The sequence below is a fragment of the Periplaneta americana genome, chromosome 15 (genome assembly GCF_040183065.1).
Source record: "Periplaneta americana isolate PAMFEO1 chromosome 15, P.americana_PAMFEO1_priV1, whole genome shotgun sequence".
NCBI classification, from domain to species: domain Eukaryota; kingdom Metazoa; phylum Arthropoda; class Insecta; order Blattodea; family Blattidae; genus Periplaneta; species Periplaneta americana.
The window spans coordinates 130,644,324-130,671,555 of NC_091131.1; the positions used below are offsets into that span (position 1 = coordinate 130,644,324).

The following is a 27,232-nucleotide window of genomic DNA, read 5'->3' on the forward strand; positions in this document are numbered from 1 at the left end:
CAACTCGAGAGGAGAGACCAAGTAACCTGGGCAGGTAGATCACGCAGAGGGTTGTAGGAAATAGGCATGGGATTTATAATCGGGGAAGATTGCAGGAACAAGGGGAATATCTGGCGGAAAGTCAAAAAACGCCTGAAGGATATAGACAGGCAAAAACAGAATAGGAATGTAGGGATAAGGTTGCTCTGGAGATCCAATAAATGATCAAAACAAATTGGGGAACCGAGTTATACCTCTATAGAGGAAGCAGAGAGGGTAGGTTGGGCTTAGCCTGGTTTCGTCTAGGAGCTTGGAGGGCACTTAAAATCGTCAACGAAGAGGGGGCGAGAATATGTCCTCTTTGCGGTAGAGAAGAGACATCACATCATATTTTGTCGGAGTGTGAAGCCACAGAAGCTCTGAGAAAACGATTCCTACCAGAGTCCTTCATTACATCTACCAGGGGGCACTTGGCAACATACGATATATTACATAACGCTAAATTCTCTGAGAGTGTGGGAAAATTTCTGGAAAAAGTTCGACAGCTGAGGGTGGAACTGGCCGAGGGGGAGGTGCCGAGGACATAAGAGGAAGAGTTATTTATTAGTGTTATAATTAGTAGTATTAACAATGAGCGAATAAGGTAATTAGGGGATAATGTTCTTTTTGTATGTATTGTGTGTGTTTTTTTCTATTTGTTTTTATTGCGTGCGTAAGATATGTTTTTCTATGTCTTACATATATATTTATTATTTTTATTATTTATTGCAGTTTCAATAAGGAATTGAATTGTTTATATATATATATATGTTTCACTGTTTTTTCTTTCATATCTTACATTTATTTTATATGTATTATTTTTTATTATTTTTGTGAAATTTGGTATGAAATTAGATTAGTTGAAAATGTGATAATTAATGATAACAGTAATAATAATAGTAATAATAATAATAATAATAATAATAATTGTTCTTTTACCATTTTATTCCTACTAGTATTATTTTTGTTTTCTTTCAAGATTCAAACTGTGCATAGCTATAACACGAATAGCCGTACAGGCTCGTGCGAAGGATCTTGTGTACATGAGTTTGTATAATTGTGTATCAATAAATGCACTTCATTCATTCATTCATTCATTCATTCATTCATTCATTCATTCATTCATTCATTCATTCATTCATTCATTCATTCATTCATTCTATTCTGAGCAAGACCAATCCAGTCTCTACAATCGACGCGTTTGGAATATCAATGACGTATGCGCCAAACTCCACTTTCTCGTAAAATGCGTTTGAAGTTTAATGAATCGATTTGTTGCTTACCTCATCCCACCTCCCTCAAATACATTTTTATATTATTCTCCCATCTACGTCTCGGCCTCCCTAAAGGTCTTTTTCCCTCCGGCCTTCCAATTAACACTCTATTGTACCCTATATACATTTCTGGATTCACCCATACATGCTACATGCCCCTACGTCTGGATTTACTGTTGCTAATTATGTGAGGTGAAGAATACAATGCGTGCAGTTCTGCGTTGTGTAACTGTCTCCATTCTCCTGTAACTTCATCCCTCTTATCCCCAATTATTTTCGTAAGCACCTTATTCTCGAGCACTCTTCTGTTTCTCCCTCAAAGTGAGGTCCAAGTTTCACAACCATAGAGAACAACCGATAATATTATTATTTTATAAATAATAACTTTAAGCTTTTTTGAGAGCAGACTGGATGACAAAAACTTCTCATCCGAATAATAACAGGCATTTCCCATATTTATTCTGCGTTTAATTTCCTTCCGAGTGTCATTTATATTTGTTACTGTTGCTCCAAGATATTTGAATTTTTCCATTTCTTTTATTCTTACTAAGGGGAAACTACTGAACCGCATAACCTCCCACGTGACTAACTCTACGATTGCAGCCTCGGGCTCATTTCGTCATAATTAATTTAAATATTATCTATCATAATCCAATAGTTTCAGGTCAATACAGAATGCAACAGGGTGTATTACCGTTTACTTGCACACAGACGATATTGTTCTGATGAGGTTGCGGAACTCTCAGAGGAATAGAAAGGCGTTAAGCGCGGATCTTTTTTATGTTGCTGAATCGACAGATGGAACCAAATAGCGAATCAAGACACTTACAGGAATGTAACCCTACGGACTTAAATAATCATGCCTAAAAAAGAAATAGTAAGCGCAATAAATTTTGAACTAAGGTATAAGCCTCCGTGTCCATTCACCTTAAAAAGGGGGATGGGAAGCTTTGGCTTTCTAAGTGAGCGCTCCATGAAGAAGGTACCATCACACAATGCAGATAATGAAAGACTTTAAGACATAACGGTGCAGTAAAGAATGAGAGATAAACTGAAGAAAAAAAAGTAAAAGAAAATTTAAACAAAAGTAGCCTAAATAAAGAATAGTGAAGAAAACGAGAAATGGAACTAGATGTATTAAAAAGGCAGCAAATAGAGGAAGAAAAGAGAAAATAGTAGAAGAAGAAAAGTAAAAGCGAACATGATGCATGAGAAGGAAATTATAAGAAAATCAACAGTGGAAAATTAAATAAGGATAAACAATAGTAAAAGAAAAAAGGGAGAATAAAAGGAGAAGAAATACGTTAGAAACATGATAGAAGTAAAATAGTTGTAGGGGATGAAAATAAGAAGAAGAGCTGCAATAGAAGAGGAATATTATAATAAAGATAATCATTATAGAAAGGGAAAATAAGAAAAACAGTCTTGTAAGAAACAAAGAAAAATAATGATAGGAGACTAAAAGAAGAAAAACCTAGTCAGAGGAGAAAGAAGCAGCAGAAGATGAAAAATAGAAGAAAAGTATACTGTTTATTATAAGGAAAACAATATGAGAGCAAAAGAATGGAAACACAAACACAGGATACAGAAAGAAGAAGAAATCTAGCAATACAGGGAGGAAAATAACAACACACAACTCAATTTCAAAACGCATACACTCTTTGACTCTATACCCACACAGGAAACAAGAGGCGCCAAGACCAACAACGACCAGTTCCGAAGATGACCGAAAATAGGTCGAACATGTTAACAAGGTATGTTAAAATTTAACACAAGAAAGTTCTTATCATACATATTCCGAAGAAAATAACTTTCAGGAGTTTTGTACAATAGGTGTGGCGCTACTAGCCGGCTGCTGGCCTCACGTCAAGCAGAGATTGATGGTCATTCAACCAGAATGGAGGTATCGTATGGTTAGTACGATGATCCCCCCAGCCATTATAGATGGGTTTCATAATCGGATTTCGCTACTTATCATAGCTTCTCAAGTGTATCACGATGTTGGCTGGGCACCGGTCCCATACACTGGCCAAAATTTAATAATGAAATTTCTTCCCCTATAAGGACTCGGACTATTTCGTAACGCGAGTCCTAGAGGTGATGCCTTAGACCACGACACCACGGCGCGGAACCTAGAGTACAGTAGTTTTCGTAATAATAATAATAATAATAATAATAATAATAATAATAATAATAATAATAAGACCTGAAATGTCAAAAAGACAACCTGTTGGCATTGGTTAAAAAAAAAAATAATAATAATAATAATAATAATAATAATAATAATAATAATAATATCTAATGATCTCTTAATTTGAGAGAGGAACAGAGGTTAAGGGTGTTCGAGAATAAGGGTGCTTAGGAAAATATTTGGGGCCAAGAGGAATGAAGTTACAGGAGAATGGAGAAAGTTACACAACACAGAACTGCACGCATTGTATTCCTTACCTGACATAATTAGGATTATTAAATCTAGACGTTTGAGATGGGCAGAGCATGTAGGACATATGGGCAAATTCAGAAATGCATATAGATTGTTAGTTGGAAGGCCGGAGGGAAAAGACCTTTTAGGAGGCCGAGATGTAGATGAGAAGATAATATAAAATATAGATGAGAAGATAATATAAAAATGGATTTAAGGGAGGTGGGATATGACGGTAGAGACTGAATTATTCTTGCTCAGGATAGGGACCGATGGCGGACTTACTGTAGGTGAGGGCGGCAATGAACCTTCGGGTTCCTTATAAGTAAGTTGTAAGTAAATAAAATAATAATAATAATAATAATAATAATAATAATAATAATAATAATAATAATAATAGTAATACGTGTAGTGATAAACTAGATTGTCCTTAGTTCAATAATAAAAATGTAAGTCAGTTTCAAAAATAACTGTTATTTACAAATCCAAAATGTTCCTTGCTTTAGCTAACGTATATTTTTGAAGTTAATAGCCAATCAAATTAACATATTAGCAGCAAAATATAATCTTCACAATGCCCAAGACATTCAGATGCAGAAGCTCTAAGTAAGAAAGGAACAGATTTCGATACCTCAGGCATTCCAATGCATACTTCTACAAAGTCAACTAACACCCAAGATAAAGGTCTATAGCAGTGATGTCAAAGCAAGCGCATTTTTCTAACCTTGAGGTCGTACGCGGGCATCAAGCGCTAGGTATGAAAGGAGGAAGGATTATGTATTTGAATAAGCATCCTATTGGGTTAAGAAACAGTGGTGTACAAACTTCAAATGGAACGTGAAATTTTATGTTGTTATTTTTATATGGCTTCTTTCTGTTTAATATTATCATTGTCTGCAAAACAAAAGTAGGCCTACTAACACCAGTTTCTTAATATTGCAGTTGTGTTTTAAACGTTAATAACATAATAAAAATCATAATAAAAATTAAGAAGGAATATTCACACAAATAATTCCATAGTAGTACAAGTATAAAGTACTAAATGAATGAAAGACATCATTCATAAAAAAATTGATATCCCCCAAAAAAATTGAGTATGACATGATAAGTTGGAATTGTTATTGATAGTATCTTTAGCCTTATAAAAGTAATCAATAAACTAATGAAAGCAATAGGCCTATTACAGTACAAAGCAAAGTTACCTACTTACTGTATATGTTTTAACTGTAATACTGTATTACATAACATAATTCTTATCGCATTATGCTTTTAAGATGATATTGGTACGCAACTTCCTTTCATCAGAATATTAAATTATTTTCTCGAAATCTGCTGAAGGTATAGAGCTGACGTTCTTACAACACATGGACACATATCTTTTGTTAATGATGTAACAGTAGTTGCTTTGTTAATTCATTTCCTTACAAACATTTTCCATGCGAATATTTTAAAAAAATGTCAATACACCATCTTCAGTAATAAGTATTTACGGTATATTACATTTACGAAAACATATCTGAAAATATCGCTTTTCTGTAAAAAAAAAAAAAAGTTGAGAAAATATTCCTTTTGAATAAATAAGCAAACTTGTGAAAATTCAGCATTAAAATTAAAACTTACATGATAACATATATATTCTGTAGGATCAAAATTAATCTTTACTTAAAATGTACATTCTTATAATGCACTTATGCTTCTCAGACAAATCTAAAAATTAATATGATTACAGTTTTGATAAGTTCTCTTCCCTTTATCCATTGAATCAGTGCTGGCCATCCCTCTATTTATCTCGACCAAACGGTATACTGTATATTACCTCTTTCGTCTGTCTCTTTCCTTTTCGCTGTAAGGCCACAGTCTAGTAGGCCTATATACAGTCACGAAGCTCAATACGTAGTAAATATGCATCCATAGATAGCTGCTAACCACTAGGATAGCTAATATCACCTCATTACAGACAATGCGAAATATTACCGGCACAGTCTATTGTTTCTAGCACCCTCACAACTCAAGTTGTATATAATAGACTGTGGTAAAGCGCTCAGGCTCTTCTGAGCTCTAAAGCACGCGCTTGCGCCTATGGGCATCAGTTGACATGACTGGCCTATAGAACACAGACTCAGCAACTCTGAACAGTATACTGGGTGTTCATTTCAAAGTGTGTCATGACGTCACTGTTGTTGGGTCACCGATTTGAAGCGAGTTTCAGCTTATATGTTAGAGAAGTTGCCTATTATTTAAGGCGTTCTTCAATCTGAACTTGAGAACGTGTACGGTATAACTTGAACGTCGTAGCAACAGATGGCGGTCTGTACGGTCTGTGTGCTACCATAACCTCTTTCGAACTGTGTTTTGCGCCGGCAAGTCGTACGCAGGGTATTTGTTATCATCGGTTGCGTACGGTAACATTCCACAACACAAATCAAATGCTCCGTGTCCATGTTGACCGTCGAAGTTAATGTCAACAAATACGTAAGTAATCGTCTTACCCTCTCCCCATATCCCGACAGTACGTATTTCCAAACAGTTCACATTCCTGCCACTACCGGCGTTACCGTACGTATCGGCACGTACTCTTCAGAATGAACGCCGTACTTGCTAGCCAACTTCTCTGCCTCTTAGATTATACACCTGAGCTGCGGAAGTGTAGGAAGATTGAATTCTCTAGGCTCGTCAGCTAGCCACATGACGGCATACAGCGAGCCAAGACACATTTTGAACTGAACACCCAGTATTTCTTATTTGAAAATTGTGTCAACATTTTAAATATACAAGAAAAAATAAAAAGAAATACACATTTGGAGACCTAACATGATGGTTTCTATTTTCATATTAACACGCACTATTTCGTTTACAGATTTCCGTTGAGAGACTTGAGTAGCGTGAACACGTCCTGCTGTGAATGTAAAGCTATATTTAAAATTCTATATTGAAGCTTGTGGAGGACAAGATTGCTGTTCGGGTTTTTCTTGGGGTTCTCCAGTTTCTCTATGCCTTATTCCAAGCAATCTCCATTCCATTCTAATATTCATGCGTTTTTTCAATTATTAGTTTCCGTCATGCAAATAGGAAAATATGCAGTTGCCTACATGAAACCTGCATATGCAACAATCCTTAGCACAATCAACTGAGGTGGGTGAGAATGAGCCTAACCGGGATCAGTGTATGGACGTGTGATTGATGTAGCATTGGGGGTTCACCATCCTCTTTCAGGTTAATGAAGGCCTACTATTGGTAGTAACAACATCAAGGATAAGAAAATAAAGTGGAGACGAAGGCTAAGACAGGAGAATTGGTGGTATCGTGATAGAGAAAGCCGAAGTATTGACAGAAGTTCTGCAGCTTTATCGTCTACTTCGAATAGAAATTTAATTCTGAATTCACCGGGACTTGAATTTATAGTGTGTCCATAAATTATAATTTTAGACAGTAATGAGCCATCAAAATTCAGAAATCATTTTAACGGTTTCTTCAGAAAAAATCAGGAGGTTACAACATATGCAACATCATTGTGTGCTGGTGGATCAGCGGAAGCATTTAGAATGTGATAACACTGATAACGAACATGAGTAGGCCTATTCATCAAGATGTGCCAGCCTGTGCCGAATAACAACGTAATAGCATTGTTATTTGCAAGTCTTACGTAATGAATATACCCACATATTAAACTATATATATATATATATATATATATATATATATATATATATATATATATATATAGTCGTTGTTCCTGCAATAACTCCTATGTGCAAAATATAAACATTTTCAGTAGGAAGGAAAAACACATTTATTCATCCTATGGCAGCCGTACATTGGACACTATGAATTCTTACATTTTCGAAACAAAGAAATAATATAATTATAGGAGATTTTATTATTTGCTGTATGTCTATTTAAGGTATTTAATAGAGCAAAAATCTGAAAATCGATAAATATGTCACATAGGAGCTATTCCAGGAACAACGATGATATTTAAGTTATATATATATATATATATATATATATATATATATATATATATATACTCATCTACAAATCTATCCATAAATTCATCCATTTATAAATCTAACATCTATCGAGTCATTTACAGTATAAACCCATCGATTCATCCATCCATCTATCCATCCATCCACTCATCAATCCCTATCCTATCCTATCCTATCCTATCCTATCCTATCCTATCCTATCCTAATGCACTTAGTTTATCTCATCGCATCCTTATCATATTCTCTTTCATGTTATTCTATCCCACTCCACTCTACGGCTCTGCGATAACATAATCTACCAAGTTATACTTTGTTGTATCCTATTCCAACCTGTTTTACCTTAAATATTCGACGGATTCAGTTTCAGTAAGGACAAGGAGGGGATAATACATTAAATGATACACGAGCTCGCGTCCTTCAAGGCGCTCAATGGGTAATAGATAAGAAACTACATATGTGACTTCCATGCTATTTACGGTTACACTGGAGGAGCTTAGGAAATTTTGAAGGGAGAGAGATCAAAAGAAATATTGTCTATTAGGTAACATAAGAGGGGCAGCAAAGAACTACTAAGATAATGCATGGCACCAGCAGGGCAGGGCTGACTTGCAGATGTTGACGCTATACAGAGTGAACCGTAAGTAATGTCATTTTTCAAGGGGCTATTCTTTGAGATATTTCAAACAAAAAAGGTTTAATAAAATCTTTCTCGTTTTTTGCTTCCTTTCGAGAACAGAATTTTTAAGAAACATTTCATTGCGTATTTTGAGAAAGCTATTGAATTTCCAATATGCTTAGTCAATTTAAAAGAGCAATGTACCTATTATGATAATAAACGATTGAAAGAATTTTAGTTTTGTCCTTTAAATGTGCAGAAATTTGATCCGAACAAATGCAATTTTTTTGTTCTGCAAAGGAATTTTAAAACACAATGCACTCTGACTACGCTGTGAAGGTTATTACCTGCAAAGAGGCAGATAGCTATGCGTAGACCCAGATACCCTGAACAGCTGGAGTGTTCGAGACGACAAGTGAGGAAACGAGACATGTAAACAGAACACACACTTATTGCTTTTAAAGACAGCTCGGGAAATTTGATTTCTTTTATGTAAGTTTACTGATTACCACTTTGAAATTTGAATTATGAGATAATTATTTTTAATTGCCGGAAGAAAATGCTTGCAGCACGACAAATGGAGTTTTTTTAAATAATTAAGTGGATTTATATAACGTAAAATAAGCTTTCTCTATTGTCTGTATTCACCGAATATTTTATTCAACTTAAATCGAAAGAGTTCAAAAATAATGTTTTCAATTTTGTTCGTTTAACGTAAAATAAGCATATCGTATTTTTATTTTAGCCCAGAGATCTCCAAAAATCGTATCGTCATTCGTGCTCTCGATGCTGCCCGCCGAACACAGTGTGCTGTAAGGCTCAAGAAGGGGGAGAGACTCATACCTCAACAGATGGGAGCGATCAGTGGGGGATCGCGGCAACGGTCTGCTTATGTTTACAAATAATAACATCAAAAGAATAGAAAATCATACGTTTGTATATTATTTTGACATACTATGAAGCTGCAGCCCCGTCTGTTGCTATTGACACAAGCCATTGCAAATTCAACCTCTTCTGTTCTATGGTGCCTTTCAGTGCATGGAAAAGATCTTCTCCAGTTGTATTTTGTAATTACATCTAGAAGACATTCAGACACAGTAAAATGTTCATTAACTCCTCGGATTAAAATGACTACGTGAACTTTGTCATTTCTATCTGTGCTTTCGTCCAATGCAAGTGAGTAAGCTACAAACTAGTTAATTGTGGTTTCTGCTTCAGATTCAATTACATTTACAATCTTGAAATTCCTTCTCTGAACTGTAATTGGAAACAATTTAATTTTCTTAAACTTTGACTTTGTTCTGGACACAGTATTTTAGTAACGTCCTGTATGCACGATTTTACAAATGATGCTTCTGTAAAGGGCTTCATTGATTTCCCAATATTCTAGGCTAGAACATAGCTAGCAAGAAGCTTTTTTTCTTTAATACTGAGGAAACGTGTGTGATTTTTGTTTGTATTTTCTTGTTTCTTATTTATCAAAATATTTGTAGGTCTACGCATTTCACCTAAAATTAAATGAAAAACTATATATGTGTAATACGGAACTGAGTGTAAACGTATTGTAATATACTGATTATTATGTATAACCAACAGTTATAAAGATAGCCCCAAAATAAATTATTTTCACATGTCCAGCATATTTGTAATTGTATGATATTCTTTGTGAAGAGTCGAGTATTGTCGTCGCATGTTCAATTTTACCACACACTTAACAATTTTCGAACAAATTAAGCATTTCACATTCTCCCCACCACTAACACAAAAACGTTTCTCTTCCTATTCATCCTTGAATGTACTACGTCCATGATTAGAAGACATTGTGAAACGGTGGAACACTCCGACCAACACAATGATAATGGCAGTCCGCCACTGCTCTTCGTTTACGCATAAACGTTGAGTGTAGTACAGGTGGGATGGGTGAGGCGGAGCGCGCTCATTACGTACTGGCTTCGGTTCCGTTCAGGGGCTTACTCGCGAGTACGCTTTTCGAGACGTCTGTTTTAGCCTGTAGATTTTTAAATGTTTTAAAAATTTGTTTTTATAACATGAAATAAGCATCATTATTGTCAGTCTGTCCCGGTACGGTTACGTGAGTTACACTGTTCTATTTATTTCATATCATTCATTCTCTTCCTACTCTAAACCATTCAGCCAAATGTTATCCAATTATCAAATGCTATCATAACATACTCTGCCATATATTATATTCTAACCCGTAGTCCTCGGTGGTATAGTTATTCAAATTAGCTATCATCTTAATTTATAATCACAATATCGATTAATATAGCTGCATTCTGCTCTTTCCTTACGTCACTTTTAATTAATATAATGGATTTTAACATCATATATAACGTATGCTTTTTTTTTTTTGTTACTAATGGCAGGTGCTTCACTGTTCGCCATTCGCCCATATGAAGACATAGGTCTCGCAAGCAGGGAATACCGACGGAAGGAATGCGAATGAAACACTGGGATAAGGAAGAGCGGGCGATAGGAAAGGTCACGAGATAGCTTGAATGATATTCAAGAATACAGTCGGAAGAGAAATGACATCGATAGAATCAGTCTTGCGTTGTGATAGTTACATTACGACTTTAGTTTGTTCCATTGCATGTGAATACTTGTCTTGTATCGCACGGTATTATTATTTCATTTGTAAACATATGTTGCGCGTTTAATTAGCTTCGAATTTTCTTGCTACGTTTTTTATTTCCACAGCGATGTCCTCATTTGTTCATCTTCTTGGAAGAGACAGTACTTCCATCGGCCCGCACCTCTCTCCCCTGTGCCTACATACACACGTCAAAACAGACAGCAACGCCACCATTGCTTTTCGGTAATCGCTCCTTGCGCGAGCTATAGTTGTGTAGATCAATTTACCGACAGAGTCGTTACCCAGGGTGCACCATAGGATGCTGGTCTATACCCGCGATGAGATGATGATGATGATGATGAAGATTTGTTGGAATGTCACAGAGGAACCGTAGCTCCCGAGGAAAATCTTTGTGTTATCTGGATCGCGGGCTTGCCCAACACAAGTTATAAATCGCGGTTAGGAATACGTCGAGGATCAAACCTGGGTCGACAGGAATATAAGTCTAGTGCTCTAGCGGTGGCTATACAACGTATATGAAAATCTTAGAAATAAAGACGTCAAATTCTATACTTAATAAATCTTGAAATTCAGTACACTATGCAGAGTATATGAAGTAACTGTGACTATAATGAAGCAATGGTGAAATAATAATTGTACGAGAATTCCTGCATTCGGAACAAAAAAGCCTCACAACCGCGCTTCTGACCTCAAATCTCAAACCATTTTCGAGAAATTGAGACCCAGACCTTTTGGTTAGACTTATCGAACTGCGCGACATACAACAGGGCCAATTACTACAGATCAGCAATAGGATCTTCAGAATATTTACTTCAAGACAACCACTTCTTTGAAAACGGTGTTCTTCGTATAGACTTAAAATTCACGTTGGGCAATAGTGTACAAGTTCATCTTCTTTCAGCTCTATTTACTCTACATATAGATTTCTATTTTTAGTTTCTCTTGCATGCAAATGAACTATATTTCTAGCGAATTTTTAAGGCAATATCTTGGATTTTTGCACCTAAGCTACTGGAGCAAACGGTCGAACTTCCATGATGATGAGTCGGCAAGAAGTTAGTTTCTAACACAATATAGGCTAGACTATTAAATTGACAACGGACAAACACGCCCGATCTAGCCGAAATTCGAAACCGAATCGTGGCCGACCATTCTTTCGCTAATTAAGGTATATGTACACCTTTACATAAAAAAAATTTTGTTTTGCATAATTTTGCTCTGTAAAATTTTTATACAATTTAGAATGGTACCAGAAAGAGAATGAAGTGAACAGATCCCTTGAAATTATGTCTAAATTGTTTATACAATTATTTTGTTTATCATTTTGACATACAACTTGAAACATGATAGCTCATGCAGTTTTTAAGATAGAGCCACAGTTTTTTCATTGTTTCATAGCTAAAACTATTCTTTAGTGCCTGACATAGAGCTATTTTTTATTTTTATTTATATTAATTAAATATTATCATATATGCAACTTATACTAATATTTTATGTTGCATAAATCATGTAAAAAATCCATAGATAATTATTAACTACATTAATGTTATTTTGCTCATTGTCAGGCACTAGAGAATATTTCAAGCTTCAAAATGACACTAATATCTTCTTGGTATCACCATATTTGGCTGAAATATCACGTTTAAAAGAATTAAATATTCTAAAATTACTATTTACAGGAAATGAGCCACAAACTTTCAGGACCTAGAAGACTCCATCATCATATGTCACCCTTTAAGAAGCTTCATGTCGGTCCAGTTTCAGCTTCTTTCTGCCTCTCAAATACCTCCTCCTTGTTTTAACTTCAGGTGTTGAATGTTTTTTTTTTTTTTTTTGGAATTTTTGTCCTTATTTTCCATTGATGCAATAAATCCTGCGATGGTGTTCGTCCCAGGGTTTATGCCCATCCTCCTCAGAATTTTATTTCTACTTTTGGACTCTTATTAAAATGACGTACAACATCACACACAAATTTACAGTTTTATGACTAACAATAAAAGGTTATAAATTACTTTATTATGTAAAAAAGTGTTTTCAATCTAATGATCATGCCCTGATATCTATGCATCTATTTTGAGACTAGAAATAAGTTTATTTTACAAGCAATGCTGGACGAGGGGATTGACTGCTACGAGAATCACTCCAAAAGTAATACACAATATTTATTTAAAAATTACATTTTTATCCTAAAGCTTTGCTATTTTCATAGAATGTAGATACATCCTTCAGGAACAATGCGTCACTTTTTCACATAATCCCCGCATCTTTCAACTGCCTTACGCCACCTTGGAATGAGGGCCTGTATACATGCACGATAAAAGTCTGGACCAACACGTCTGAGCCACTCTTTAGTAGCGTGCACGAGGGATTCATCATCTTCAAACCTCGTTCCTTCAGTTTACCAAAGCGATGGTAATCACATGGTGCCAGATCAGGACTGTAAAGCGGATGTTTCAGCGTTGTCCATCCAAGTTTTCTGATCTGGTCTGTGGTCTTGTGACTGACATGTTGTCATGCGTTGTCGTACAATAGCAGAACATTCTGCTTCTCCCGATGTGGTCGAACACGACTCAGTCGAGCTTGAAGTTTCTTGAGAGTTGTAACATATGCATCAGAATTAATTGTGGCTCCGTGTGGGATAATGTCCACAAGCAAGAGTCCTTCTGAATCGAAAAACATAGCAGCCATAACATTTCCTGTCAAAGGCGCAGTTTTGAATTTCTTTTCTTCGGTGAATTTGCATGATGTCACTCTATTGTCTGCCTTTTTATCTCCGATCAAAATCGTGGAGCCATGTTTCGTATCCCGTCACAATTCTTCCAAGAAATTCATCTCCACAATTCTCATACTGGTCCAAAAGTTCGCTGCACACTGTTTTTCCGGTTTCTTTGTGGGCTTCTGTTAACATCCTCGGAACCCACCTGGCACAAACCTTTTTTAACCCCAACTGTTTCAATACTCTGCACACAATTGCTTCTTCTATTCCAACTTGGAGTGACAATTCTTTCACTGTTACGCGTTTGTCAACCACAGCCATGTTGTTAAAGTGCTGCACGTTGTCAGGTCTTCGTGCAGTGCAGGGTCTTCCACTGCAAGGAGTGTCCCGAATATTGGCGTGGTCTCATTCACAAGATAATCTGCTTGCCCACCGACTAATCATATTATGATCGACAGCTGCATCTCCATACACCTTTTTTCAAACTCTTGTGAATGTTTCCCACTGTCTCGTTCTCACAGCGCAGGAGATGAATGTCAAATACAGCAGCCATCTTGAAGAAGTGCCATCATGGCGCCAATCACGGGAACGACTTAAATTAAATTTGAATACAAGGGGGAAGGATGTATCTATGACCTCCATAAATTGCAAAGGTTTAGAATAAAAAAATGTTGTACATTACTTTTGGAGTGATCTTCGTAGAAGTGACCGTGGGTGATGACGCAGAATTTTGGAAATTGGGACTTATCTGAAAAACCATAAGGCATAAATCGAACATTCTTATATCAAATTAAAGTGGAGAAACTTCTCTATTAAAATAGTTGAATTTTGAAAATTCTAATTGTTCTCATTTTTTCTGTTTTTTTTTTTTGGGTGTATATATACACCATAAATTAACATTTTGCTTTATTCATTAATACTTATGAACTTACTTACTTACTTACTTATGACTTTTAGAGAACCCAGAGATTCATTGCAGTCCTCACATAAGCCCGCCATCGGTTCCTATACTGAGCAAGATTAATCCAGTCTCTACCATCATATTCCACCTCCCTCAAATCCATTTTAATATTATTCTCCCGTCTACGTCTCGACCTCTCCAAAGGATCATTTTCCCTCCGAACTCCCAACTATCACTCTACATGCATTTCTGGATTCGCCCATACGTGCTACATGCCCTGCCTATCTCAGACGTCGGGATTTAATGTCCCCAATAAAATTATGTCAGGCGAAGGATACAATGCTTGCAGTTTTGCGTTGCATAACTTTCTCCATTCTCCTGTAACTTCATTCCTCTTAGCTCCAAATATTTTCCTAAGCACTTTATTCTCAAATACTCTTAGCCTCTGTTCCTCTCTCATAGTGAGAGTCCAAGTTTCACAACCATACAGAACAACCGGTAATATAAGTGTTTTTTAAATTCTAAATTTCAACTTTTTTGAGAGCAGACTGGATGACAAAAGCTTCACAACCGAATAATAACAGACATTTCCATGTTTATTTTGTGTTTAATTTCCTCCGGAGTGTCATTTATATTTGTTACCGTTGCTCCAAGATATTTGAATTTTTCCACCTCTTCAAAGGATAAATCTTCAATTTTTATAGTTCCATTTAGTACAATATTCTGGTGACGAGACATAATCATGTACTTTGTCTTTTCGGGATTTACTTCCAAACCTATCGCTTTACTTGCTTCATGTATAATTCCCGTGTTTTCCCAAACAGTTTGTTGATTTTGTCCTAACATACTCACGTCATCCACATAGACAAGCAGCTGATGTAACCCGTTCAATTCCAAATTCTCTCTGTTATCCTGGACTTTCCTAATGGCATATTCTAGAGCTGAGTTAAAAGATAAAAGTGATAGTGCAACTCTTTGCTTTAGTCCTCAGTGAATTGGAAAAGCATGCTACAAAAACTGCCCTATTTGTACTCTGCTGTACGTTTCACTGAGATACATTTTAATTAATCGAACTGATGGACTACTTATAGGGTAAACTAGGGTCTGTTGGACAGTCGGGCATGTTGGACACTCCGTACTTTAACGTGTTACCACGCTACTTGTGGGCACCACATTCAGCTAGAAGTCAATGACGGAAGTAGCCACGAGTGGGGCTACTTCCGTAATTGACTTCTAGCAGAATGTGGTGCCCACAAGTGGCGTGGTAACACGTTAAAGTACGGAGTGTCCAACATGCCCGACTGTCCAACAGACCCCAGTTTACCCTATTAACAATTTACTTTAATCGGGATAATAGTTGGTAATTCTTCGTGAAACGTCCCTTTCACTTTAAAAGAACAATTTATGATGACTATAATGATGGTAATGATATGAATCAATGGTGGAATAAGAAATGCAGGGAAACAGAAATAATGCGATAAAATCTGTCCAACATCGTGGCGCGACAGCCCATGAAGAGGCAAGGCCTACCAGACGGCTGCTGGCCTCACATCCACATGCCTCAGCACATGTGAGATCGAAGGTATCGTGTGGTTAGATTGCAATTGAACTTGAGGCTCGAGGTTTCAAACCTGACCAAGGATAATAGATTAGCACGGCATCCTTTAGAAAGGAAAGTAAAACTGAGGTTAACACATTTCCGGGTTATTTCTTACTGGTGTTAAAATTTGGAAGTAGCACACTAGAACCATATTAGCGAGTAAGTGTGTGTGGGTTTATCTCAACTTCTACTCGTAATCCGTATTATCTGTTTTATTCCACGAAATACAAAGTGGGTCAAAAGTCGCTTTCCACAAACACTTCTTACATTTAATTACATTCAATTTACATTCGGCTACACATTCCTTTACAGATTTTGTTTAAAATGGAGGTCCTGTTTATTTATAGACAATTCAAAACGTTTAGACACTGATTTATAGGTGGCAGAATATAACTCACGATTTTAATAGATTTCCACGAATGAATGTTCGATCGTCTGTCGCAACTGATGCAGATCCTGCGGTTTCTGAGCAAAAACATCATTTTTCAGGATAATCCACAACGAAAAATCACATGGCGTCAGATCGCATGATCTGGGTGGCAATTTTGTTGTGGCACGACGGCCAATCCATTCATGGAATTGGTGATTCAAGAAGCCTCTCACTCCTAAACCAAAATGAGGTGGTGCTCCATCCATTTGCCATATTAACTGCATTTCGACAAAACGAGGGCTGTTTTGAACATCGGAAAAACAGTTGACGCACGAACATGGTTGTCAACCCACCACCAGATATTCATTTATTCAAGTTATGGCATCTGTATAGGTGTACAAGTATGAAATCTAAGACAGAATATTGGGGAAAGCGACTTTTGACCTACCTTGAATATCAAAGTTATCGACCATATTAGCCTATATTATCTTATTTATTCTTCCGTACTAATTTTATTTACATTTTTTAAACATTTATTTATTATAAATAACTGGTCAAGCTTAAAAACCGAAAAGTGAATTTCTGTCTTTCTCTTATTACCGGTACACCATACTTGAAGTCCACACCTGTGGATTAACGGTTAGCGCGTCTGGCCGCGAATCCAAGTGGCCCGGGTTCGATTCCCGGTCGGGACAAGTTACCTTGTTGAAGTTTTTTCTGGGGGTTTCCCTCAACCCAATATGAGCAAATGCTGGGTAACTTTCGGTGCTGGATCCCGGACTCATTTCACCAGCAGTATCACCTTCATCTCATTCAGATGCTAAATAACCTAAGATGTTGATAAAGCGTCGTAAAATAACCTACTTAAAAAACCGTACTTGAAATCTCAGTGTCGACACACCTGAGTATCTACATGGTTGCTTTCATGGTGAAACATTTGTCGAAGGGATTACTTTCCTGCAGAAGAACATTATGCTGCAGTAACGGTAATGTATTATAGAAAAATAATGCATAAAGACAAAGAAATGGGAAATCCAAGAAAAGATATTTTACAACTGTCTTTAAAAAATCAGCTATATTAGGATCTCTGTACGAAAACAGAAATATGATGCTCTGGACGATTAGTTAACGGTGCTTATACGTAACATTTGGACACGATATATGCAAATGCAGCTTGATCGAGTTGCGTCACCTTTCGTAACAGATTATAGTATGTTTGCTAAGTGAGGAACAAAGTCTTCCAGATGCACACGCAGGGTACATAGACCTTCACGACTCTCGGAGCAGTACTTAATGTGAGCGCTTCCCGTTGCGAGGCACTCCGTCACAATGAGTGCCACAGACATAGAAATTGCGACAGGTGAGATTTAATTAATTATCTATTTTACTTATGCTTAGTCTCGGGTAAGAGAATAGTTTTATATGATGTTCTTATTGAATTTGGTATTCCCAAAAAAACTAGTTCGATTAATTAAAATGTGCCTCAGTGAAACGTACAGCAGAGACCGTATAGGCCAGTTTCTCTTGGATGCTTTTCCAATTCACTGCGGGCTAAAGCAAGGAGATGCAGTGTCATCTTTACTTCTTAACTTTTCTCTATAGTATGCCAGTAGGAAAGTCCAGGATAACAGAGAGGGTTTCGAATTGAACGGGTTACATCAGCTGCTTGTCTGTGCTGATAACCTGAATATGTTAGGGGAAAATCCACAAACGATTAGGGAAAATACGGGAATTTTACTTGAAGCACATAAAGAGATATACTTGGAAGTAAATCCCGAAAAGACAAAGTACATGATTATGTCTCGTGACCAGAATATTGTACGAAATGGAAATATATAAAATTTATCCTTTAAAGAAGTGGAAAAATTTAAATATCTTGGAGAAACAGTAACAAATATAAATGACACTCCGGAGGAAATTAAACTCAGAATGAATATGGAAAATGCCTGTTATTATTCGGTTGAGAAGCTTTTGTCATCTAGTCTGCTGTCAAAGAATCTTAAAGATAGAATTTATAAAACAGTATATTACCGGTTGTTCTGTATGGTTGTGAAACTTGGACTCTCACTTTGAGAGAGGAACAGAGATTAAGGGTGTTTGAGAATAAGGTTCTTAGTAAAACATTTGGGGCTAAAAGAGATGGAGTTGCTGTAGAATGGAGAAAGTTACACAACGTAGAACTTCATGCATTGTATTCTTCACCTGAAATAATTAGGAATATTAAATCCAGACGTTTGAGACTGGCAAGGCATGTAGCACGTATCGACGAATCCAGAAATGCATATAGTATTAGTTGCAAGGCCGGAGGGAAAAAGACCTTTGGGGAGGCTGAGACGTAAATGGGAGGATAATATTAAAATGGATTTGAGGGAGGTGGGATATGATGGTAGAGACTGTATTAATCTTGCACAGGATAGGGACCGATGGCGGGCTTATTTGAGGGCGGCAATGAACTTGTGGGTTCCTTAAAAGCCATTTTAAGTAAGTATGGATCAGAGTAAGAATTCCGAAGTCTAACACAGGATTTTCTATCTTTTAAGTAGTTTCTAAACCAGCCCACACAGTTAGTGGAAAGACCAAAATAATTTAATTTACTCAATAAAATATTATGAGGAACAACCTCAGACACTTTGCTAAAGACAAAAGAAATGGAATCAATTTGACCCTGAGTTTCAACTATAGGCACAGCAAGATTGAGATATGATACTAAATTATTAGTCGTAGATTTCCCTTTTGTAAATCCATGTTGGGCTAAATTGATATTGTTTTTTATGTAAAAAGAAATATGTTTATGAATTATTTTTTCAAAATTTTTTGAAGTGTTATTAAGTATGGAAATAGGTATATAATTGCTTATAATAGCTTTATTACCACTCTTAAATGTAGGAATAATAGATGCTTCTTTCCAAAGAGAAAGGCATATCCTTGTTTTCAAACTCAAATTGAAAATAAAGGTTAAAAACAGGTTAAGAATTTTAGAGCATCCCTTAATTATAAAATTAAGGATGCCATTCGTACCCATAGATTTATTCGGTTTGGTATTTTTATGGCCTTCCTGACATCCTCACATGAGATTACAGGTGAAGATAAAAAGTAATTAATGTTTGATTAACTGAGAAAATAAAAGTTAGGATTAATATGAAATGATTTAAATTGACTAGCAAATGCATTTGCAATGACTTTTTGATCAGCGATGTGAACATCATTAATAATAAATTCAGTAGGAATGTTTTTAGATTTCCGAAAAGATTCTACATATTTCCAAAATGTATTTGCTCCTTTTTAAAATTATCATCAATGGATTGTAACAATTTAAATTTATCAGACTTAATCAAAACCTTTTCTTCTTCTCTATAGTAAGAGAGCATTTTATAGTGGTGATCAAATTTATATATTTTTTTAATTTATATGTGCTTTGTTCTTTTTCTTAATAAGTTGTCGTAGGCTGTTTGAAAACCATTTATGATAGTGCGACTTTTTCACAAAGGTGACAGGGAAAGCTTTAGATATAACATCATTTACAATTTTGAGACAGAGAATTAGTAGCAACATTGACATCGGCAGTAAGATATTATATGAGGCGTTGAGTTCCAAAATCAGATACATCACTAAAATATAATTTTTGAGTGTGATGGAAAAACATTTGCAAGGAACCAAGGATTTGCAGCCAATACTATTCTTTCATTACACAAATCCATGTGATATATCTGGCTTTAGAGCATAACAGTGTTATAGCAGTTGTAGAATGATATGAAGATATGAAATAGAACATTAACTCATTTTCGAAAAAAAAAGTGATGTATCTGATTTTGTAACTACACGCCTCATATATAATTCAAATCAAATTGCTATGAGTGGGTTAGAGGCTATGATAATCACCTTGAGAATAATTTAAATAGAATTGATTTTGTCTCTGTAATTGTGATGGTAAATTAACTGCCAGATAAATACAGATAAATGGGTGATGAACATCTTCTAAAACTAGTGAATGATTAGTAAGATTAACTGAACAATTATAGACATTTGTAACAACAAGATCGAGAAAAGTTTTACTATTTCTCGTAAGATTAATTTAGTTTAGTCCTAGATGACAAGAAGAAGAATATAAATCCTGAGACTTAACTTTTGATTACGAATGAATATCATTAAGAATGCAACCAGATGGCCAATCCATGCCAGGAGCATTGAAATCGCCAAGAATAACAATTCTAAAGTTGTGGGCATCAAAATTGTTTTCAATAAAATTTATATAAGGCTGTAAACGTTTATGATCTGAATCGGGTGGGAAATAATGATTTCCAATTAGCAGATTACAACCATCAGCCATTTTAATTTCAATACAAAAGAATTCATTAGTGAATTCTAAATCATATTTCCGACGTGTAAAATACTTTTAAGATCTTTTACTTCGTTGGTGTCTTCAAACATCTTATCAGCACGAAACACAGTATAATTATTAGGAAACAAATTTGTATTAAAAACAGATAGTTATAGTGAGAGAGATAATGGTATCATTATTGCTCACTATATTTTGGAAAATTTAATCACCTTTTGTATTAAGTCCACGAAGATTTTGGTAAACAAATCTCAAGATGATTATTGGAATTGCACATTAATAGTGATAGCAGATAAGACTAACAGGCATTTCCCTGAGAATAGCTTGTGCAGACTGTTGGCCATTTGAAGAAATATATTGATAGGATTTAGAGTGGCAGCAACCCTTTGCTAACAATTCTGACATTTGTTATTCTTGGCGATTTCAATGCTCCTGGCATGGATTGGTCATCTGGTTGCATTCTTAGTGATATTCATTCTTAATCAAAAGTTAAGTCTCAGGATTTATATTCTTCTTCTTGTCATCTAGGACTAAACCAAGTTAATCTTACGAGAAATAGGTTTGAGTTTCCCAAAAAAATGACGCAAATAGGCAATCAGCAGGCCAAACTTCAGGATTCTTTATCAAATCAAAATCCCTCTCAGCCACAGCTACAAGGAAGGAAGAACAGGTTTAAAATTTGGTTTTGAGTTTTGTTATCGAGTAAGACTTGAGTACTAGTTGATTTTTAAGAAAGTTTACTATACTCTTAGAGCTAACTTTGACACCAAATCCGGAAACAAACAGAGATTTAGTTCTGATTCGCTCAGGGTCCATTTCAATATTGCTCGTAGAAGAGGTTCCAACTTTGGGTTCTCTTTTTTCAATTTTCTTACGAGAGACTAATTGAAAGCTTTCGGCGTCAATAGGAAGATTAGGAGCATTAGGAGCATTGGCACCATTCATTTCATGATTCGTGTTGTCTAAAACTGTACATTGTAATACTAGGAGTCACAGAAAATGGTTTACTAGTTGATGAGACACCAGAATGCATTGTCATCAGCTAAGTTTTCCGATACAATCTTGCTGTAAGATTTGTTACTAATGGGGTCATTAGCTTGTGCAGACTGTTGACCATTTGAAGAAATATATTGATAGGATTTATAGTGGCAACAACCCTTTGCTAACAATTCTGACATTTGCTCTCTTAGGGCAAAATTTTAATTTTTTAGTTCATTAAAGTCTTTCTGTAAATTCTTAACATAAAACAAAATGTCACCAATCATATCCATTAGAAACACATTATTATTTAATAAAAGAAATGAATTTTTTAGTTCATTAAAGTATTTCTGTAAATTCTTAACATAAATCAAAATGTCACCAACCATGTCCATCAGAGATACACTATTGTTTAGTCTGTTTCTATTTGAACCGCAAGAGCATCGTTCGTTAAAGGAGATAAAATCTGATACCAGTTGACGTGAAGGTGAGATCACCTTCTTCCCACCTGGATGAATAGAACGCACTGGTGTGTTGTCTTCCTGCGTTGATTTAAGAACACCAACGCTTTACACACTTCGGGCACTTATTGAACTACCACTTTGCATAAAGATGTCGTATTCAGCTTCCCCAATATCCGGGCAATCGAGATAATATCGTAGACTACAAGGTCCAACACATTTAAGAAATTTTGCCTTCCAAAGAAAGGCATATTGCACACAAGACTGATGTCTTTACTAGGCGCCATATCCACTTAAACTTTGATAAAACTGCAGTTCGGGGAGCTACACGCACACACAACCGAACAGCATGACGGCTGACGCCCGAATGACATAATAATGATAATAATAATAATAATAATAATAATAATAATAATAATAATAATAATAATAGTAATAATAATTATCATCATAATCAAGATTGTAATAATTGCTTGATAAAATTGGCATTTATAGTATAGATTATTTCTTTTTCATGTTTACGTGGATAATACTACTACTACTACTACTAGGTAGGCTACTACCACTACTATTACTATATTCAACATTGTGTTCTGATTTTATTTATGTTTTATGTTTCATGTAGATTTAAATTGCTCCAACGAACGAAATGGTGAACCAAAAACACAATCAACTACGTCTTTCGAAGAAGCCATTAAACTTACTGGTAAGTCTTTCCTTTTATATTTGATAAGTGAAATATGCAAAAGGACCTAAGTGCCAAATTCAATACTTTCCAGGAGAAACAAAAAGCGTTACACAGCTCAAAGATAACTATTTCAATTTTCACTAAAATAACTGAAAATGAGATGCAGTTTGTTGGAAGAATTTCACACCTGAATGTTAAAATTGAGCCATAATAAAAATTTATTAAAACAAAGGTGTAAAAAGTCAGTCGTGCAAGTTAATGGCACTTGGCCTGTTTGAAATATAATTGAAATAATGAATACAAAGACCAACATAAGAGAGATGAAACTTTTGCTGCAAGTCCCTTGTGGCACTTGGGATCTGAAATCATAATAACAGTAATTTAACAAAACAAAGGGACTTGGGCCCTTTTACATATTTCTCTCTTCATTTATTAAACGAGATATGTTAAAAACTTGTGAGGTAAGAGATATTGCAAGGTTTGAGTCAGGGTATCCTTTTATCGCTGAGGATATTTATTACTCGTACATAGTTGCATAATGCCTAGGCATGGATTTATGTCATATTAAAAAAACATTTAGTAAAAGACATATCTACGTTAACACAAAGCTATCATAAATTATGTATTCACTATATTAGTACTAATAATAATTACTATTTATTTCATGACGCTTTCACAGATGCAGAAGGTATTCATTAGGCCTTTTTCATATTCAGTGCGCTAGTAAAATTATTATAAGTACCTGTAGGCTATAATATACATTATCATCATCATTGTCATTTCCTTTTTATTTATGGTCTTCATCTTTATTGTCACTTCATTTCTCGTCTTTATTTTCTTTGTCATCTTTTTTTTCCATTTTTTTCTACACATTCCTTTTTTTACTTTCATAGTTATTTTATGTTTTTGTAATCTCATCACCAAAGTCTCCATATTTATTCCCTCCTCATAATTTTCTTCTTTATCTTCACCTTATTGTATTTTCCGCGCAGTCTCTTAGACATGTATGTACATACATAAAATGCAAGGTAGTGCATAAGTAGATCGAGATATACAGTAATACAATATAGTTTTATTAAGTACAAATGAGGATTATAATCGATAACGGATCGACCAGACAGTTAAATTGATGTCGATTGATGTCATGTGACTGTTGTTGGTATGTAATCCTCCTTGTACTTAAGAAAATTATATTGTATTATTGTATACCTACTTATACACCCCCTGTAAAGATCTGACGGGACGTTAACAATTTGCTTCACTCCGTAAAATAACAGCCAGCCAATAAACTACGAAACAATGAAAGATGAAAGGAAATGTTAATTTCTGATAATGATAATTAATTAGATACCGATATTCATTTTTTCGGCTGGGTAGCTCAGTTGACAATGGAACTAGTTACGGACTGGAAGATTCCGGTTCAATCGCGGATGGTGGCGGATGATTCGGCTTTGGGATCCACTCAACCACCTATGAAATTGATCATCAGATCTTTCCCAGGATTAAAAGACGATCGGAATGTGCCGACAACACCACCTCATTCTAGTGCTAAAAACAAAAAAGCATAGAATTCTACCTCAACGCCCTCTGTGCGCATTCATGGCGTCTAAAAAAGAGAATACCGATTAACATTCATTTTAGGCATTTTCACGTGCAAAAACCATAAAATAAATGCATGCACAGAATGTGTAGATAGAGCGCTCATGTGAATATTTTATTGACCTCGGCAGCAGAAGGTGGTTTGATCCTCAGTCGGCACAACTCTTCGGCTTCACGCACATAGAATGTACAGAAATCATTGTACGCAGTTTGTATGAATATAATATTTCAAAGATAGCCTATAATGAAAAATTCTTCTTGCCTGTTGTGGAAAAAATACATATCTCGAATATTAATAAGTGAGTAAAATGGACGACAACAGCAACAACTGTTACAAAGAATGTTATTGCAATATTAGTCCACAGACCATTATAGTCCATCCAACGTAAGACCCGCTCTTAACGTAAAATATATTACGGCTTATGTATTACTCTGCTCACGTGTTCGACTAACCCTACTCCAACATTTGTTATGTTGTAGCTTATTGATTTCAAATGTATTTTTCGTATTTATAATCCTCTGTTCACGATACGAAATAGTACACCCAAATAAAACACTGACGACACGAATTAAACAAAATATCTCTGCTATTTATAAATTTTTACAATTGTCAATTTATTCCACAAACACAATATTATTCGCCGCCGTATCTGTTATACAGTGCAATAAGAAACTTTCGTTTCTCATCAGATCACTTTTACGGACAATTTCACATTATATCAGGGATTGTCGTTTGTTATTAAGAAAGAACAAAATTATGCCAAGCATTAGCTATGAATTGTGAAATGAAAGCACGCCACGTGTTTGCTATAAATTTTGAAATAACAATTTATATACTACATGAAAAATAAAAATTCAATCTTTGTTTGTTTCTTTCTTTCTTTATTTATTTCATTATTTATTTATTTTGTTGGACTTAATGAAGGATGTGATATGATGAGCGAGTACGAAATCGTTACCAAATGTCCTAAGTGGTTCTCGATCAATTTCATACGCATGTCAAGCGCGGACATTTCTAGTCTTTAAACGAACAGCGATGTACAAGGTGGGGCATGGGAACCAAGTGTTTTTGGAATGGCTTGTACTCGGTCATTATGAAAAGGCATGTGACATTCCATTCCGTGGCTCATAGCATTTCACCTGCAGTCGGCATCATGGAGCAGTGGACGCATGTTTGCGTATGATTGTTTTGTTAGGATTGCCGAGTCGGTGATGGCTGTAAGGCGTGAGTTTTGCTACAGATTCAATATTAATCACAATGATTCTGTTCCCGTGCGTGACACAATCTTATGTTGGGTTAACAATCTGTGAACAAAAGGCGCAATACTGAAGAATAAACCGCCCGGCCCCCAACGCAGAATGCGTACTCCAGAAAATTTTGAGTCAGAAAAGCGATGCTGCGCAGCCCAGGCCGCTCTGCTCGAAGACATTCAGCTGCACTTGGAATCAGCACTCGTACGGTAAGACGGATTTTTCATGACGATTTACATTTACACCCATACAATATGGGTGGTTGTGCAGAAATTCAATGTAAGGGATTATCCTCAACGATTGAATTTCGTACAGAAAATTCTTGCACTCCACGAGCAATATGAAAACATGATGGTTGCAATGAGTGATGAAGCACATTTCCACCTTAATGGAGCCGTTAACAGACAAAATTTTCGGTATTGGGCTGCTGAAAATCCGCGACACTTAACGAAAAACCTCTGCATAGCCCTAAAGTAACAGTTTGGTGCACGTGGGACAGTTTGGCGTCATCGGTCCCTACTTTTTTTTTTTCAAGAAAATGGGGTTAAAATCACTGTAAACTCTGTGCGTTACTTTGAGATAATTAAAAACCTTTTTCATCCCTGAGTTACAAAGAAGAGGTACTGATCGTCAATGTTTGTGGTTTCAGCAAAATGGGGCCACGGCGCATACCGCCATAGCATCAATGGCAGTTCTTTGCCTCCTGTTTCCCAATCGTCTCATTTCGAGATTTGGTGATGTTTCATGGCCCCCTCGGTCCCCTGACCTGTCAACATGTAATTTTTATGGGGTACCTAAAGGCATGTGTTTACGAGGATAAGACCCGAATATTAGATGAATTAAAGGACGCAATACGTCACCAAATCACCCAAATCAACAGAGATCTCCTGGAAAGAGTAGAGGTCAATTTTCGTCAGCGTCTTCAACAATGCGTCAACGCAGATGGACATCACATGCCAGATGTAATTTTCCGCTCATAATTCAAATGGTATGTTCTAACAAATGTTGTTCTACCGATAAGTTGTGTTGAAACCAAGCTATTTTGTGATTATTTTAAAAACACTTGGTTCCTATGCCCCACTCTGTAGAATCTCTTTTAAGTGTATACCTGATGCTATAAGCGGAAGGTCTCTATAGATTCCTCATCAGAGGATACAAATTCATTTAATTCATACTTACTATTGCCTATGTAGAATTATGTAAAATCAAATTTCATTGCATTTTTTACTTTGGTTTTGTGGTGGCAACACCAATGGCTACATGAGAACTTGATTTATGATCAGGACAGTAGAAATTTATAGCAAATATGACGCAAAAACGTAAATCGCGAAATTGTGCTAGTTGTAAATTCAATCATTTGTTGTTAATACAAACTGTTCTTGCTTCTGATTTTAAT

General features: G+C 35.8%; 1 protein-coding gene across 1 annotated transcript in view; it reads left to right on the forward strand.

The window, feature by feature from the left end:
* The first annotated feature begins 17,766 nt into the window (after window positions 1-17,766).
* Window positions 17,767-27,232, forward strand: part of LOC138715331 (synaptic vesicle glycoprotein 2B-like) — an 86,346-nt gene continuing 76,880 nt past the window's right edge. Inside the window, exons 1-2 of the mRNA XM_069848125.1 lie at window positions 17,767-17,883; window positions 22,924-23,004. Of these exons, the coding sequence (XP_069704226.1) occupies window positions 17,853-17,883; window positions 22,924-23,004 (112 nt within the window). The 5' untranslated portion in view covers window positions 17,767-17,852. The remainder of the gene's footprint in view (window positions 17,884-22,923; window positions 23,005-27,232) is intronic.